Genomic DNA, 15,548 nt, shown 5'->3' with positions numbered 1-15,548 from the left:
AAGCTTGTCCTATCAATTTAAGTAACTTATTTTACACTAAATACAAATTATCTTATATCAATATTAAAATACATAAACACATGAAAATATTTATTTTATTCTTTATTAAACGTTTATTTTCTCGGAAACTTATAATATAGCAAATTTTAGAGCGTTTATATAAAACAGTTCAGGTTTGGGGTAAGTAAAGCGTAACTCTAAAGTAGCTAAAATGTACAATTTTATTAAGGCTATATTAACCCCGCCAGCTAAGTTTTTTTCATTTTAAAATATGAGTCAACTTGACTAATTTTCTAGTGAACTTTTTGCTGACATCGGAATTAAACCGTAAGCTCAAATCTCACATTCCGGACCATTTCCATATACAGTCGGAGATTCCAAGAGAGAAACAGATGTAAGGCAGCCAATAAAGAGCTTACAGGCCCTTCTATACCATATCTCATTTGGCTACAGGATATAACCGTTTTCCGAACAGACTCCGGGTCTCGCTAATGGCTGGCAGGTAACGCTGAGGGACCCCTTCTGAAGGCTGATCCCTACGAATCTAGCAGTACAGGGAACACGAACCAAGCGTTGACATTTCCTGATGGGTATAGCGCTCTTTGAACTAGACCTAGTCGCGTTGCGCAACAGGGAATGCTCACCGGCATTCGACACCGCAATAGTTAATAATTCCGGGCCTGGTGCCCCTAGGATTGCACCAATGTCAAAAGTTATTGAGTTTGTCATAACTCCTTCGTCATCATCCGGTAATGCTGAATGACAGGAGCGCCGTGGGCGGAGTGTCGTCAGGGGGTTGCGTGTGTCTGGGGAGGCTGCCGTGCGGAGAGTTGCGCTATCTGGGAGATATCTACCATCCGTGGGGGGTGGGGTGTTTAGGAAGATTATGCCGTTCTTGGCCATGATTATATTTCTCGCAGGGAGGGTGGGATGCCGTGCAGCTGGGGCCTGGTTGTGAAAGTGGTGTGTCCTGAGAGCCTTCTGCGGCTTTCTTTGGGTATACACCGCGTGCGAGGGGGGTATCTGCCTTATTAAGCCAAAAAGTGTACGTCGCATTCCAGAAAGAGAGTGCTCAACTGTTACATGATGGCAAGGACCATCTAAAAGACATGGAACTTAAAGTTGCTGTTTCCGTCAGGACCTACATATAAAGTGGGCGTGAGTGTCAGCGTGAGTGCCACCTATCGGGTATATCAGCTCACTCTCGAATGAATATCCGAAGTTCTTTCAGTAAGCCAGGCGCAACTGCTTTGCTGTTTAAGAAGAAATCCTCGGCTTGTGGGGGCAGGTGTGTTTTGGGGAAGTTTTCTGTGAGTTGAGCTGCTATAAGAGCACAAGTATATCTGCACCCCTCCCGCTTGTATTTCTTCTTTGCAGTCTCAACAACCCTCCTTCTTGTTCTCCCAAGCACAGCTCGGAAGCCATTTTTTATCGTTTATCATTAGCCATGTCTGACATACTTGATGCTATTATTGTTGGCTGCGGTTTTGGGGGCGTTTATAACCTCTATAAACTCAAGCAACTCGGCCTCTCTGTGAAGGCCTTCGATAAGGCCCCAGAGGTTGGTGGCACATGGTACTGGAATAAGTATCCTGGAGCTACTACCGACACTACTAGCGAGATATATAGGTACAGGGCTGACAAGGAGATGTTAAAGACATACCCTTGGTCAACGCGCTACTTAACTCAAAAGGAGAACCTGGAATACTTGAAACATTTTATTGAGAGTCATGATTTAGGACAGCACATCAATTTAAGCGCTGAACTAAAGGTAGCTTCCTTTGATGCTGCTACATCTACATGGACTGTTACCTTCAACTCTACTGGCGAGACTTATAAGACCACATACCTTATACTGGCTACTGGACATTTACATACACCTAATTATCCCGAAATAAAGGGCCTTGAGAAATTTTCTGGTCCTGTTTACCACACAGGGTAAGTTAAATTTATTGGATATTATCTTGAACAAAGATACTGTAATTAATTGTCTCAGTGACTGGCCTGAGCACCGTGATCTCAAGGGCAAGAAAGTTGGTGTCATCGGCACAGGATCATCTGGAGCTCAGCTCTTGGTCAATATCGCAGATGATGTTTCACATCTAGTTTCCTTCCAGCGGTCGTCACAGCATGTGGTGCCTCACAATAATGGACCCATCTCATCCGAGGAAAGAGAATGGGTCAATAACAACTGGGATGAGATTTGGGAGACAGTCGACAATCATCCCATCGGACAGAACATAGCATTTAAGAATACCCCGACTATGAGTGTCAGCGCAGAGGAGCGCGAGCGTATCTGGGAGGAACTCTGGAATGGAACAAATGGTGTCGCTTTTATGTATGGACCGTTCGGGGACATTGTTACAAACGAAGAGGCCAACCGAGAGCTGTGTAAATTTTTCGAGAAGAAAATTGCCCAGTATATCTCTGACCCTGATAAGCGCAAGAAGCTAACGCCTACTGAACTCTATGTCAAGCGCCCTGTTACCATGTCTGGATATTACGAGACATTTGCCAAGAAGCATGTTGACATTGTCAACTATCAATATACACCCCTCGTTGAAGTTAACGAAAAGGGTATCTTAACCACTGAGAAGCAATGGGATCTCGACGTCATTATCCTGGCAACTGGTTATGAAGCTATGGACGGCAGCCTTAAACGAATCAATCCGAGTGGCACGCATGGTACCTTGAAGGAGACCTGGGCTAACGGCTCAACTTCTTACCTCGGGCTTAGCGAAATCGGATTCCCCAACATGTTCTTCTCCATTGGCCCTCAGTCACCAATCGCCAATATTCCTCCTATAATTGAGGCTCAAGGAAACTTCATCTCTGGACTAATTGCAAAGGCAGAAGCTAAAAAGAAAGAGACCGGCGGCAACAAGACTGTCCTTATTGAGGCCGAAGAACAAGCCAAGAATGACTGGTTGAAGAAGTGCCTAGAGATAGAAGATGGCAGCCTGATTAAAACTGTTAAGTCTTTCATCACCGGTGACTTCGTTGAAGGATCAAATGTGCCTGTTCATTCTTGGTTGGGTGGCTTCCACACCTACCACCGCTTCATTAAAGATATATCAGATAACGGATATGTTGGATTCAAGCTTTCAAATTAGACAGAGTTGAGAGAAATTATGTCAAGGCTTATAGCGCCCTATAGAAACTGCACACAGATATGCTTTTGTCTATTAGAATTAAACAATTACGCTTTGCAATATTTGGTATCAAAATTGTGTTACTCTGTTATGTCGTCGTAAAAGGAACTATTATAATAGTACATCTATACACACCCAACCAAATTGGGCGGCAATAACAATGTAATCGTATTGTAGTCTACGTTTTATCTAATTGAGTAAGACTTTAATTGGAAAATAAATAACTAATAACTTCCTTTTAAGTAACAAATTAATAAGATACTATGCCCTAGTTTGAGATATTACATGGTAGCATTGCTGACAACTGATTTGCGTGCAAAGTAGATTACTCAGTGATACTATAATCCTTCGTCAAACTAGATAGCGGAGATCCCCAGATATAACCCACTAATTACTAGGAACAGTATTTATTAGACAGCTAACTGACAATAGTTAATACATAAAGAGATCCACTGGCTAATTATATGCGGGAATGCAGTCATACTCGGTATTCGGTATTAGTAACTTAATTATCCTTAGTAGGGAAGTAAGCATTTAATTAAATCCTATAACTAAGCTGCTTATATACTGCCTCACAATATTTTACTAATATTTAAGCCAGGAAGCAAATGATTGCTTTTGCAACACCATGTAAGACTGTCCAAGGGGCTAATCTTGAGCACATTACGTTACTCGTTGGTTCCACTTCAAGTGGCCAACGGGTAGGCTATATCATAACGTACATATTGGCTACTTCTGCATCTTCATGTGTGTATATCTAATTAATTAACAACGTGAATGACATTTATCAGTCGAAAGTTAGAGAGAGACTAATATTTCAGAAGCAAATTTAAACAGACGCCCCAGTTCTAATGTATTAACTACTTACATAAAAGACACCCTATGATGTCTAAATTAGTATTGGTCAGTGTATTACTATCCCCCGTGCACTTAGTAATATTTAAGAGCGCATCTTACAGTTATGCTTGTTATTAGAAATGGCATGGTACATGCTAAAAGTGCTCGGGGAGACGGAAAAGTGCTGGCTGCATTCGACCTAAGCTGATTTATTATTGGCGAGATGCCAGAGATAGACTAGTCACCGTTTGTTGTAAGCAGCTCTCTTGCAAGCTAATACTTTCTTAGGCGTGAATGCGAATGAGAATCCTGCAGCTACCCAAACTGGTTTCTTGATGACTTGTTAAATTGCACTGGGTGATAGAAAGCCCTCTGGCATGCGCACGGCATTATCACATACAGTGCGCAACGCTCCCCATCACTGTTGTAGTACCTCACGAGAAAACAAACGAGATTATTTATCCTGAATGAGGATGTTACAGTGGTGGTGGAGTTAGCATAGATTAATACTCCCCTTCTTGGATAATTACTGCATAGCTGATTGGCCACTGTAGAAAGATATCATAAGTCAGCGATGCATTGCAGGCTGCAGCCTTGCGTTTTCGGCCAACGTGATGTGTAACACACTTGGCGAGAGGAATGCTGCATAATCACTAAGTATTATATTAATTTGCGGATGAATGTGATGGAACCAATTAGGGAACGGCGATATGGCCATGGCAGAATATATCTTACTATGGATGGCGACCACTGTGGGAATGCCAATTCAAAAGGATTCTTGGTGCGGCAAAGGTGAACGAAATGGTTATAACTAAATTAATAAATTAACAATAATATCCAAGAGCCTAATAGCTTGTTTTTCACTTTGTTCATATGTGATGAATCTCTGATCCTCGAAGCCGATAAATAATTCTCTCATTCCCGAGTATATCAGCTGAAAGCAGTTATGGCAGGCAGAGAATGAATCCCAGAAAATTTTCTGGGGGATCCAATTAAGTAATAAGGAGGACCTTGAATCATGCATGCGTGAGCATACATGCGTACAATTTAATAAAGCCCGATCCTAGCTAGACCAGCTACGAAAATAAGTACATGTAGGCATTTTCCTGGGGCAACAGGGTGCGGCGATTCAAGCCATAAATTGCGCTTCAATGCCATCTTACCCTTTGAGTAGCAAGCCTTTTTCTATATGGTTACATAGTGCGACTTTTGGAAGGATTTAAGTCAATTATAGAATATTTTTCTCGCATCTTATATACTATGTTGTTGAGCTAGAATGAAGCAACCTCTTTGTGTGAAAGTAAGTGAAGTCAGTGCTAAGAATGCAACACTTAACGACGTTGAATATGACCCACGTAGATAACCAATACCACGTATTAAGATAACAATTCGAAGGGAGGAGGACCAGAGAAGCTAATAATGCAGATTTCGGTCGTAGTGGTTACTATGACAATGCAGTGGCGGGATATAGCTCGTTCCACTGCTGGACGATAATCCGGTGGAAGCCATAGAATATTTTCTCCGTTCCAGGTGATCCACGATCCGTTAGAACTTATACCATAGCCCTCTGTCATGAACTGATGGTCAACTATTGTCTGAGAGTGAGAAGACTTTGCGGCTAGAGCAATGAGCTTGTCGAGGTGTATCCGGCCAAGTTGCGTAATAATATATGGCGACTCGATGTCAAAATATGGTTCAAAGTACTCAAAACAAGTAGATAGTTCGAGAATCGTCTTGCCTTCTGACCAAATCATCATCTCATGGCGAAATGGCCCTATACAAAGCACCATGCCGTCATCGGATACTGCGATTGACCTGAACTGATATAGTAGTCCATGACCGCCGCAGGTTCCACATCGTTTGTTTATGTATATATGCTCCCCATTTTCTATGAGATCCTCTATCGTCCATAGCTTCTCTCCAGTTGCAACATTCCACACATCGATATTAATATAGTTAGGTCGGCCCTCAGACACTAAGACCAAGTAATCTGCATTATTAGAGAAGGCCAAATCAATAACTCTTGACTCTGCAATTATTGAATGAGGAACCATTTCATTTGTAACCATGCTCCATAGCTGAATTCCATGTTCATTCAATGCGAAAAATCTTCCATCCATCGAGAACGCTGACCGAATCCATCGCCTGGCTGGAAGTTTAAGAAAACGGGGCATCAGACTACCCGAGACAATGTCCCAAGTATCAAAGCCGTCATCAATGTCATACGTGTAGATGCACTTCGAGTCTTGTGAAAATTGTACACCATCAGTGAAGCCATAAGTTCTGGGAAATGTTCGAATCTCACTTCCAGTTGTCGAGTCCCAGATTCTAAGGTGTTCCCCCATAGTAGCCACGAGCGTAGAATCAACTGAAAATATGATTTTACTGGTTCGCGTTTTGTCACGGAGCATGGAATCCCAATATGTACGCTCGGTTAGATCGTATATTTCAACGTTTTCGTGAAAGACAACGGCCAAGGCTGATGCATCACTAGACCACTTCAATTTGTGGATGTATCTCGTTCCAAAGTTTAGATTATGTTGACGAGTTCCGGTAGCGACATCCCAGACTTGAACAAAAGGGTCATTAAACACAGCAAGAAGCTTGGAGTCATTCGAAAACTCAATACATGTAAATGAACCCCCCTCTGGATAATTATCTGCACCAATCATGGGGACCCTTTCATCTCTACTCAGGTCCCAAAAAACAATCTTCTTAGTTTTTATGTCAATAAAAACTATAAGATCAGAGTCTTTTGAAAAGCTAAGTTGGACTGAATTAGGACGATGATCTTGGCCAAATTTCATTTCGTGTGTGCCTCTGGCCACGTCCCAGAGAAGTGAAAACTTATCAGCTTCAATATAGAGAAGCTTAGAATCATTTGACCATTTAATGTCTCGAATGAATCCATACTCTTGCAAAGGAAGTTGAAATTTCGTGCCTTCAACGACGTTGCATATCTGAATCGATCCATCATACATATGGGCCGCTAAAAATTTCCCACCTTTGGAAATTCTGCATCGCCGAGCAATAATATCTAGTCTTCTGATATTAATGTCTACTGTCATATCGCCAGAAAGCATATCCCAGAATATAAATTGATTTGGTGTAACGGTCAGCACATGCTTCGAATCACTCGAAAATACTGCGTCATAGACGATTTCTATATGGTTGAGGATATGAATTCGTTTTCCTAGAGCCATGTCCCAAATTTCAACATTTTCAGAATCTTCGCTCAAGATCAAGAGGCTCATATCTCTAGAATCTACTGCTACCGGATTTCTGGCTTCGATTGTGTGCAGACATGGGCCCCAGTGGCTATCTTTTGGAGGCGTTGATGTTATCCAAGAGGATAGCTTGCCATTGCCAATGAAATTGGACCGCACCAGGCTTTCCCAAGGGCTGAATAGAATTGCTGATAAATATATCTGCATTGGCGCAGTTTCAATAATTTGGGCACTGTACTGTATGAATCTGCTTGCATCATGAACAAATTTTTGAAGCTCATCCTCTGCAGAATTCTGCTTTAAAAGTTAAGGTTAGTAAGGTGTACTTTCTCAAGCTGAAAAGAATATACTTACTTTTAGCAATTTATTTAGCCGTTTAACGTTGCTTGTGTTAATTGGTAGATTTCCCGTCAAACTAAGGGCCTCAAGCCAATGGAGAAAGTGTGTCTTCAAAAAGCCCAAAATTTTCTCCTTGTCAATAAGGCCATCCAGATGACTTTGGGTATCTATTTCACACAAGTGGGCAACCCAATTGGCACAAGAATATAGTATAGGATCTAAAGGTTTGTCCATTGGCGGGCAAACGTCGTCAATAAGAACTCCTGGGTGTTCCAGTTTGTATATATTTTTTCGTAGTACCTGTGACATAGCGTCCAATGAATTTGAAATGATAATGGAATGGACTTTCTCCATTTTGTCGGGAAATATAAAAGAATGCGAGGAAACATTGCCGACTAGATATTCTTTCGCAGATTGGTGTATAAAGTAGATCTTGTCTTTTTGAACAGTTAAGAACGAGCCACAATCCTTTATCAGTTCCTCTACATGAGGCAATTTCTTCAATCGACTCTGAAATCCCGCTAATGCGGAGAGTTCATTGAGATGCAAGGGCCGATATACCAACGTTGCAATACCCAGAGCGGTTCGGCATAATTTAGAGCTTTCTCCTTTCAACAGAGAGATTCGCTCCAACATGGTAGTGTAAAGCCGAGTTAGATCCTCAGGCATCTCATCCAACATTTTTAAGACTTCTGATACGTCATCATAGTATCTTATAGCATCAAGGCTTTTAAAGACAATTGCAACCCAAAGAAATGTGCCATTTGCCTTATTTCTCATTCGATGACAAACTTCCCCTTTTAACTGGGGCTCATCGTGTAAAATGGATAGTTGAGATGCTTTGTAAGAAATGTATAGCTCCACAGCAGTTTTGACAAGCCCAGCATTTACTTCAAGGCTGAGGTTCATCTCATTAATTAATTGACCTCCAATTTCGGGCCAGTTGCGACTGGATACAAGCAACTTGACTTTCGGCAAGATCGAAATCTTTTGAATGAGATGTAAAAATTCTGTCCGGCCCGTGGTGCATTCATCAAGAGCGTCGATGATGATGTACACTGGTGGCAGTTCACTGTCACACAGCATATTGCTAAAAATCTGTGACAGTTTATACCAAGCGTTTGCTCCATCAAATAGGGCCTTGCCAGTTTTGTCGTATGAGCTTCTAATATAGGATATTAGAGAAGGCTGCTGGTCTGCTAAGAGCCACATGAGGCTGCGTAAAGCTGCTACGTAGTCGCTGTTGCTCAGGATTGTGGCCTGATAGAAAAAGAACGTTATTAAACCCGAAGCTGACTGCTGCATCAGTTCCTGGGCGATACCGCAGAGAAGCATAGTCTTCCCTTTACCAGGGTCGCCACTAAGCCAGAGCAGCCAGTTCTGGTCATTGCTGTGCCACGCCTGAAATTCTGGGTTTTCAAGAATCCAGCGATATGCGTCTTCTAATAAGCCTCCCTTGGTGTCTTCGATGCGCGTCTTGTCATCACGCGGGTCAGTGACGAATAAATCTCTGAGGCACTGCTGATCTTCCTGCGTCCTTTGATATTCGTCTCGTGCCTTAGCTTGAAGAGTTAAACCTTCAAGGTGTGACTCCATTCTATGTCTCAGGAACCCATTGACCTTTTTGCGGAGAGAGTCATCATCTTCTCGAATAGATTTTAGACTACCATCCCAGTCATCCAGCTTTACAAGATCTCTCAAGAAAACAAAGCCTCGATGCCTGTAGTAGTTACAGATACTATTCATTTGAAATCGTAAAAGCTTTTTATAAAAGTCGACAAACGCCATCTGTAATTCCCGTTGAAAGCCGTCTAAACGATTTTCTGCTGGTTCGTCATCGAACAGGCGCGTCGCATGTTCCCAGTACCACTTTATTGTATCTCCAATATATTTAACAGCTGTACGATTGGCTTCGGTTTGTGATACGGGATTAGTCAAAATCTGCGAGAATGTTTAGTTCAATGCTAGTTCAGATCAGAAGCTATAGGTGGTATCGCAGATGGCCTTACCTCGAGCGAAACGCAAACTACAGCCCAAGGAAGAGCGGCCTGTGGTATATCCCTAATTGCGTCGCTAATTATTCTTTTCGTTGTGTTGACCACCTGCATAGCTGTACCTATGCCGCTCTTAATATTCGCTTCTTGTGTGGTTTTATTCAAGCCATTGTCGACCAGCTGGTACATCTGCGCCCTTCTAATCGACGCATTTCCATCTTGGATGATATTCTTCTCCGATACAAGATCCACAGAAGCGGCCGCATCTCCATTTAGTTTTATGGACAGGATCTTCTCATATGCTTGCACCAGCTTGGGCTCTTCTGCTTTCAGGCTATCGTAAGCCTCGTTCCAGATACTCTCGGGCGGGGTGATTGAGGCCTTTACTATTTTAGGCGGAACCGTTGTAGCATTTAACGACTCCAAATCAGGCAATGAGGAAACCGCCTTTTGTTCAGCTAGAGGTCCATTGATTGTAAGAGAAGGCATATTTTCAGCCTCATGCTGCTCCATATGCCCCACATCATTTTCCCTCTCAAGATCTGTAGTCTTGTTCTCCCGATTATTGGCATCAGCGTCCTTTGAGAATCCCCGCCTGTCGCGCAACTTTTCGATTGGTCTAACGAGCCTTTTAAAAAGTGACATCGTGTAGATATTGAACTGGTAGCTGAACAAGAGGATTTTTTTGGATGATAACTGATGTAAAAATCTATGGCTTAATATTCATGAGAGAAAAGCTGATGCATATCCCCAACTCTATTAGGCATAATGCGGGTGCAAACCCCTGCTGGTATAGGCTGCATGTAGTCGGAGTTTGCTACCTCAATTGGGAGAGTTATTTAGAAAGATGATTATAGTTGGAAACTAATCTTGAGCGAATAAAATTTATAAACATTTTTTTTTTCTATACTCTTTTATCTATACACTTTTGTCTATAATCTACAATCTATATACAATCTATAATTCATAATCTGAAACTGGGTCGTACAAGTCATAATCCATGACTTACTCAAGCTTCTTGAAGCCCAGCCTCTCCCAGTTCTTCACAACCTTATCCTGAATATTCTTGGGATAAGAGTTCTTGAAGTCTGCGGTCTCCCAGTCCTTGCCAGTGGTGTACTCGGCCGCCAGCAGAGCATCGCTAACAACCTTGCCACCCTTGAAGGCATCAGCAGTACCGTGGCCCATGTATGGGATAAGCAGGAATCCAAGGACGTCATCGAAGAAGACTTCATCGGTGCCAGGGCGACAACGAGTTGTAAAGGCCCACATGACATCTTTGTCATCGTAGACGTCAATGTCATCGCCGACGAGGATGAGACGGTGGATGGTAAAGCCGGGCTTCTTGGTAAATACAACATCGCCGACCTGTTTGGCAAAAGCTCTGCCATTGGTCTTCATAGCTCGGAGACGCTCGGTGTCGACCTTGAGGGCGACCCAGGTGGCTTGACCGGTGAAGGGAGCGAAAGCATCGGTGATGGGGAGGCCGGCATCCTGGCAGAGCTGGCGGATCTCAGCAGCAGCAAGGGTTCCAATCATAGTTTGCTAGAGGCAGTAAGTTAGTTTCTAAGCTTTGATAATTGTAGACGGTAAAAGATCACTTACAGTCTCATCTGTCAGACGGCCGCAAGCAGACATGGGCATGATGGCATTGTTGCGGTATGTAATCTTGTTGACAGTGTACACGGGGCCTGGGTGGCTCTCTCCGGGGTAGACATAGCCGTGCATCTCTCCAAAGGGACCTTCAGGCGCCAGCTTGGTTGTAGACAGAGTACCCTCGAGAACAATCTCTGAGTTAGCCGGAACATAGAGGTCGTTGGTATCGCATTTGACCAGCTTGATGGGCTCGCCAGCGATGGCCCCAACGTAGCCAGCTTCGCTGACTCCGTCAGGGATAGGCATAGAAGAGGCCATGATGGCGGTGGGAGGGACACCGAAGGCGAGTGCCCAGGGAATCTCCTCTTGGCCGAGCGCGCGCCATTGGTCTTGGATTTTTCTGATGTGCTGGGGGTTGATAACAAGACCGGCCAATGTCCTCTTTCCATTTACCATAGCTCGGGCAATTGACCAGTTAGTCCAGCTACCGTCGGGAGACTGAATGATGTGCATGCCGTAAGTCTGGATGTACTTGCCACCATCTGATTGGTGGACCATTGGCACAGGAAGAGCCTCCAGGTCGATATCATCTCCTTCAATAGAGTTCTCCTTGATAGGTCCAGTGGGCACAATAACGGGCTCGATGGGAGGAATGCTGTTAGCAGACAGCATCTTGTCGATAATCTCCTTGGCAGAAGCAGTAGGAGGCAGGGCCATGTGTCGTGCGAGACGGCCAAATCTCTCCTTGGGAGAGCTTCGCAGGGAACCTGGGGCTCCTAGGATTCTCCAGAGTCCATCCTTGGCTCCAATGACATTGTGGAAGAGAGGGGCCTTGTCATCAGTTTCGCAGACGAGACGGGTGATTGCTGCAGCCTCCAGATCGGGATCAATTGGCTCATTGATATCCACAAGATCGTTGTCCTCACGAAGGGCTTCGACGAAGGAGCGGAAGCTCAGGTGAGGAGGTTCGGGGTCGGAAGCCTCAGATTTGAGTGTAGCAGACATGATGAAGTTTCGAATAGAAAGTATAGATATTAGATATTATTCGAGTTGATATTTTTGCGAGAGGTAGTTGTAATTAGCGATGTTTATAGTTGAGAGGTGTTTATTAGTTGTTGAGTGTTATTGTTGTGTGTTGTGGCTGAATGATTTCTGTTCCTGGTGGCGGCCATCAGAGGTCAATATATACTCTCATCTCTTCGTATTTACTTTGAAGCTCTCCTCTCCGAGATGGTGGGACGGTTCGGCCCATAACTCTCGGGCGTTGAACGTCATGGCAGCTTCTCGCTTCGCTTCGCTTGCGTCGCTTGCTTCGCTTCTACCGAGGTCCCTGGACGTTTTGCGTATCGCGATGGAATTTCTAGAAAATCTCCGAGACAGCTGCTGTCACCGATGGCATGATGCTTAGCTTGCTGTGGCGCCGCACCGAGGCTTTGCGCCCAGGTTTGGCGTGGTGGTCTGCCGCGTCGCTCTGCCGGGGCGCTAAAATGGCAGCAAAAATGGCAGAGCTTCGAAATTGTCCGAGGCTCCGAGATGCCGCCACAGTCGTCAAAGACATGTTTTAAGCCTCGGGAGCATAAATTTTACTCAGTTGACGAGCTTTAAAATTTATGCTCTCACGACAGGTGCATGAATAGGAGCTATAGCTGGTGTATATCCAACTTAAAAAGGAGCTCCAACAGAAGTCACGATATCTTCTACTTTGTGTCTCACCATTTCCATAGTGATGTAATTCAGCCATAGTACGAGTATATCCCAGTAAATAGTAAGCAGCATAGGACGATAGTATCCTATTCTTTTAACCCAGACATGGGTATCCATTACGAAATAAAGCGATGACGTACTTGATTTGAGGAAAATACAGCGTTGTTCCCTTTCTGGAAAAAGAGGATCTCGATAGATTTTCCGACTTGCCTACCTCGTACTATTCAACTTCGCCCTGAAATAGTCTGCAACTAGATAGCTTTAAACTATACCCCTAACGAAGATCGGGCGACGGTTGATTCTAAAACCCTTCCATTGGCGGCATCTAAAATTTATCCACCAGCATGCCGAAAGCTCCGAGTTCTAGAAAAGTTGCCGTTTTCTAGATCTCGATAAATAGCCTTCAATTTTGAGAATAGAGTTAAATAGTTTACCGAGGCAATCGATTGCCACTTTCCTTGGCGCTGCTTTGTCAACTGATATACCTTGATATAAACCAATTCTTCCTTATACTCGATTATCCCCGATTCTAGGATCCAAAAGTGTTATTGGCAAAGCAAATAAGCAAAATCCTATAAACATGCCGCTGCGGTAAGTGGAGTCAAGACAGATACTTCTTCAGTTATTAGGGGTGGAAGAAAGGCGGGCTATTAAGATACAGTGTAATCAGTCTATATAGTTGACTATATTACAAATTTAATGAAGGCATGACGATGCTGACAGTGGAAATGCGAATGACCAGCCCCAAGCGAACTTCTGATAAGGACGCGCAAAAAAGGTAGCCTCATCCTTTGAAGTTATAGGATAGGCGTTGCAGCTATTTAGAGTTAACCTTTGCCTTTGCCCGATTTTCATTGACCAGTCCCATTAGACGAGCGTATGCTCTCTGATCATCACCTTGGTCAAATCGCATCACATCTTTCTCAAGATCAAAAAAGAGATCACCTTCATCTGCGTCTAAACATCCCTGCCGAAACAAATTTAATGCTGGATCTGCTTCCAGCGCCTGGCGGAGACGGTCAAGAGCTGAGTAGTCGTTCACCCTCGCTTCTACTTCGTCCTCTGTCATATCTGGTGCCTTATTATCTCTATAAACCAGCTCGGCAAGTGAGGGCTTCGCTTTGTATACTTGATCAAAAAACTCAGCCCAAGATAAGTTTATCCCGCAAAAGGATTCATTTAAATGGAGAGATTTAAGAATCTTATCATGACCTTGTATAAAAGCAACCAACTCTGCGCAGACGAAGCAGTTTTCTAGCTTAAGAGATTGTAAAAGAGGGAGTTCCTCGGGTTTTAAAGCAAGCGGGATATAAGGATTGCCGGTATCGGCGAGGCCGAGAGGATCTGAAGCCTGGATATGTAAATGCTTAAGTCCTTTCATATGGCGAAAAAATACAGCGTCCAAGTTGCTGAGAAAATCATGAGGATCATATGCTTGATTAGTCCGCCACCCTATAAAGTCTTCCATGCCAAATATACGAATTGTTGCAGACTCAAGCTGGATAAGAAATCGGTGAAAATCATCAGTATAAAACGTAGATGTCCGTTTTGGAGGCAGCCCATCGAGAATAAGCTCTCTCACGAATGTATTAGCCGCAAGGGCCCCCCAGGCCTCGTTCATAAGCGCTCGCCACTTTTCTCGCGTTTCCTCTTTGCGGACGGTGTTGGCGTCTTCCACATCTCCCCATAAAGACATGATGTCGCAGTCATCATGATCATCGAGGTTGAAGTCAAACTTCAGTGTAACCTTGTGCAGATTCGGCGTCAGGTGGCCTTTCAAGACCTTGCCAGCTGTCGGGGGCAGAGACGGTGTCGTTGGCCGATCATAATCATGACGGCCGTCGCATTGACATGTGAACTCAATTGCGTTGGTGTGCTGACCGTGAGCTTCGACGGCTGCTAACGCAGATGCTGCGGATGCCTCATCGCTGGTGAATCGTATCGTCCTGAAAATTTCGGGCACCAATTGGGTCCTGTATGACTTGCATGTTGCACTCAAATGGATTTTGTTGTTAATATCAAGGAGCTTGATTATCTTAAGAGATAATTCGCAAGGAAGAGCTAGAAGGCTCGCCATTTTAGATAAGGCATTTATGGAAATAGTGTTGTAAATCGCCCTGTTGCCTACTATATACCTGTTTTTATTACACTTATCTCGGCCAGTTCCGAGTTTGGATACTGTGCGAAGAGGGCAATTGTACTAGGCAGTAGCGACTAGTTTATATTAAGCTTCATTGTGTTGGTTGGAACCTAGTCGCACTGATTCTGTATTAAACAGGGGTTGCCAAGGTATTAACTGCATCATGCGAGGCGTCCTTCTTTGTTTGAATGCGTCCAACGTATAGGTAGTATATGGAAAGCGAGAGTGCTAGTGCCTCAATATGTTGCAAGCAGCGATATACTAGTAATACAGCTTTATCTATGCCACTTGGCTACACTAATTGTTTAGAGAAATTAACAGGCTAACCTTTTTTTTTTTTGCTCTTTCAGTCTTGTACAATCCATTTTTCTCTCATTGATAATTTTATTTGTTCTATCCTTTCTATTTACATGTATGATCTGTAGCTACAGCTGCTGTCCCCATCCTTACTTTCTCCCATATTCCTCATTGTATTTACTACTAATAGTCATTTTTAGTGGCGACAAACCATACATTACTCTCTCCAAGATCTAAAAGCAGATTTTGAGAGTTGAAGAGT

At 43.6% G+C, this 15,548-nt stretch overlaps 5 protein-coding genes across 5 annotated transcripts; 1 reads left to right on the top strand and 4 right to left on the bottom strand.

Annotated features, from left to right (window-relative positions):
• Positions 1 to 203: 203 nt before the first annotated feature.
• GGI43DRAFT_371474 (uncharacterized protein) lies at positions 204 to 1,252 on the bottom strand. The gene has a single exon (XM_083202558.1). It carries the CDS (start codon positions 1,054 to 1,056, stop codon positions 448 to 450), a length of 609 nt encoding a protein of 202 aa, XP_083060921.1. The 5' UTR covers positions 1,057 to 1,252; the 3' UTR covers positions 204 to 447.
• Positions 1,252 to 3,164, top strand: GGI43DRAFT_433937 (flavin-containing monooxygenase). The gene is made up of 2 exons (XM_083209821.1): positions 1,252 to 1,938; positions 1,997 to 3,164. Exons 1-2 carry the CDS (start codon positions 1,448 to 1,450, stop codon positions 3,111 to 3,113), a joined length of 1,608 nt encoding a protein of 535 aa, XP_083060920.1. The 5' UTR covers positions 1,252 to 1,447; the 3' UTR covers positions 3,114 to 3,164.
• A 2,046-nt stretch (positions 3,165 to 5,210) lies between these two features.
• GGI43DRAFT_371466 (uncharacterized protein) lies at positions 5,211 to 10,255 on the bottom strand. The gene is made up of 3 exons (XM_083202557.1): positions 9,565 to 10,255; positions 7,571 to 9,496; positions 5,211 to 7,513 (listed from the first exon to the last, which is right to left on the bottom strand). Exons 1-3 carry the CDS (start codon positions 10,192 to 10,194, stop codon positions 5,366 to 5,368), a joined length of 4,704 nt encoding a protein of 1,567 aa, XP_083060919.1. The 5' UTR covers positions 10,195 to 10,255; the 3' UTR covers positions 5,211 to 5,365.
• Positions 10,256 to 10,433: 178 nt separating this feature from the next.
• Positions 10,434 to 12,564, bottom strand: GGI43DRAFT_371459 (UbiD family decarboxylase). The gene is made up of 2 exons (XM_083202556.1): positions 11,155 to 12,564; positions 10,434 to 11,094 (listed from the first exon to the last, which is right to left on the bottom strand). Exons 1-2 carry the CDS (start codon positions 12,148 to 12,150, stop codon positions 10,555 to 10,557), a joined length of 1,536 nt encoding a protein of 511 aa, XP_083060918.1. The 5' UTR covers positions 12,151 to 12,564; the 3' UTR covers positions 10,434 to 10,554.
• A 929-nt stretch (positions 12,565 to 13,493) lies between these two features.
• On the bottom strand, positions 13,494 to 15,079 carry GGI43DRAFT_404317 (uncharacterized protein). Its single transcript, XM_083205910.1, has one exon. The coding sequence runs from the start codon at positions 14,924 to 14,926 to the stop codon at positions 13,667 to 13,669; it is 1,260 nt and encodes a 419-aa protein (XP_083060917.1). The 5' UTR covers positions 14,927 to 15,079; the 3' UTR covers positions 13,494 to 13,666.
• Between the last annotated feature and the right edge of the window lie 469 nt (positions 15,080 to 15,548).

Source organism: Trichoderma evansii (assembly GCF_050947405.1).
Source record: "Trichoderma evansii strain SZMC 28006 chromosome Unknown GGI43scaffold_9, whole genome shotgun sequence".
Lineage (NCBI taxonomy): Eukaryota > Fungi > Ascomycota > Sordariomycetes > Hypocreales > Hypocreaceae > Trichoderma > Trichoderma evansii.
This window is presented reverse-complemented; position numbering and strand designations above follow the sequence as displayed.

What these genes read in the sequence shown, in the direction of transcription:
- GGI43DRAFT_371474 (XM_083202558.1), bottom strand. Translation starts at nt 1,056, where the DNA reads ATGCGACGTACACTTTTTGGCTTAATAAGGCAGATACCCCCCTCGCAC.
- GGI43DRAFT_433937 (XM_083209821.1), top strand. Translation starts at nt 1,448, where the DNA reads ATGTCTGACATACTTGATGCTATTATTGTTGGCTGCGGTTTTGGGGGC. An exon ending in GGTCCTGTTTACCACACAGG is followed by an intron (nt 1,939 to 1,996) that starts GTAAGTTAAATT and finishes TAATTGTCTCAG; the next exon opens with TGACTGGCCTGAGCACCGTG.
- GGI43DRAFT_371466 (XM_083202557.1), bottom strand. Translation starts at nt 10,194, where the DNA reads ATGTCACTTTTTAAAAGGCTCGTTAGACCAATCGAAAAGTTGCGCGAC. An exon ending in TAGTTTGCGTTTCGCTCGAG is followed by an intron (nt 9,497 to 9,564) that starts GTAAGGCCATCT and finishes ACATTCTCGCAG; the next exon opens with ATTTTGACTAATCCCGTATC. An exon ending in GGCTAAATAAATTGCTAAAA is followed by an intron (nt 7,514 to 7,570) that starts GTAAGTATATTC and finishes TAACTTTTAAAG; the next exon opens with CAGAATTCTGCAGAGGATGA.
- GGI43DRAFT_371459 (XM_083202556.1), bottom strand. Translation starts at nt 12,150, where the DNA reads ATGTCTGCTACACTCAAATCTGAGGCTTCCGACCCCGAACCTCCTCAC. An exon ending in GCCGTCTGACAGATGAGACT is followed by an intron (nt 11,095 to 11,154) that starts GTAAGTGATCTT and finishes TACTGCCTCTAG; the next exon opens with CAAACTATGATTGGAACCCT.
- GGI43DRAFT_404317 (XM_083205910.1), bottom strand. Translation starts at nt 14,926, where the DNA reads ATGGCGAGCCTTCTAGCTCTTCCTTGCGAATTATCTCTTAAGATAATC.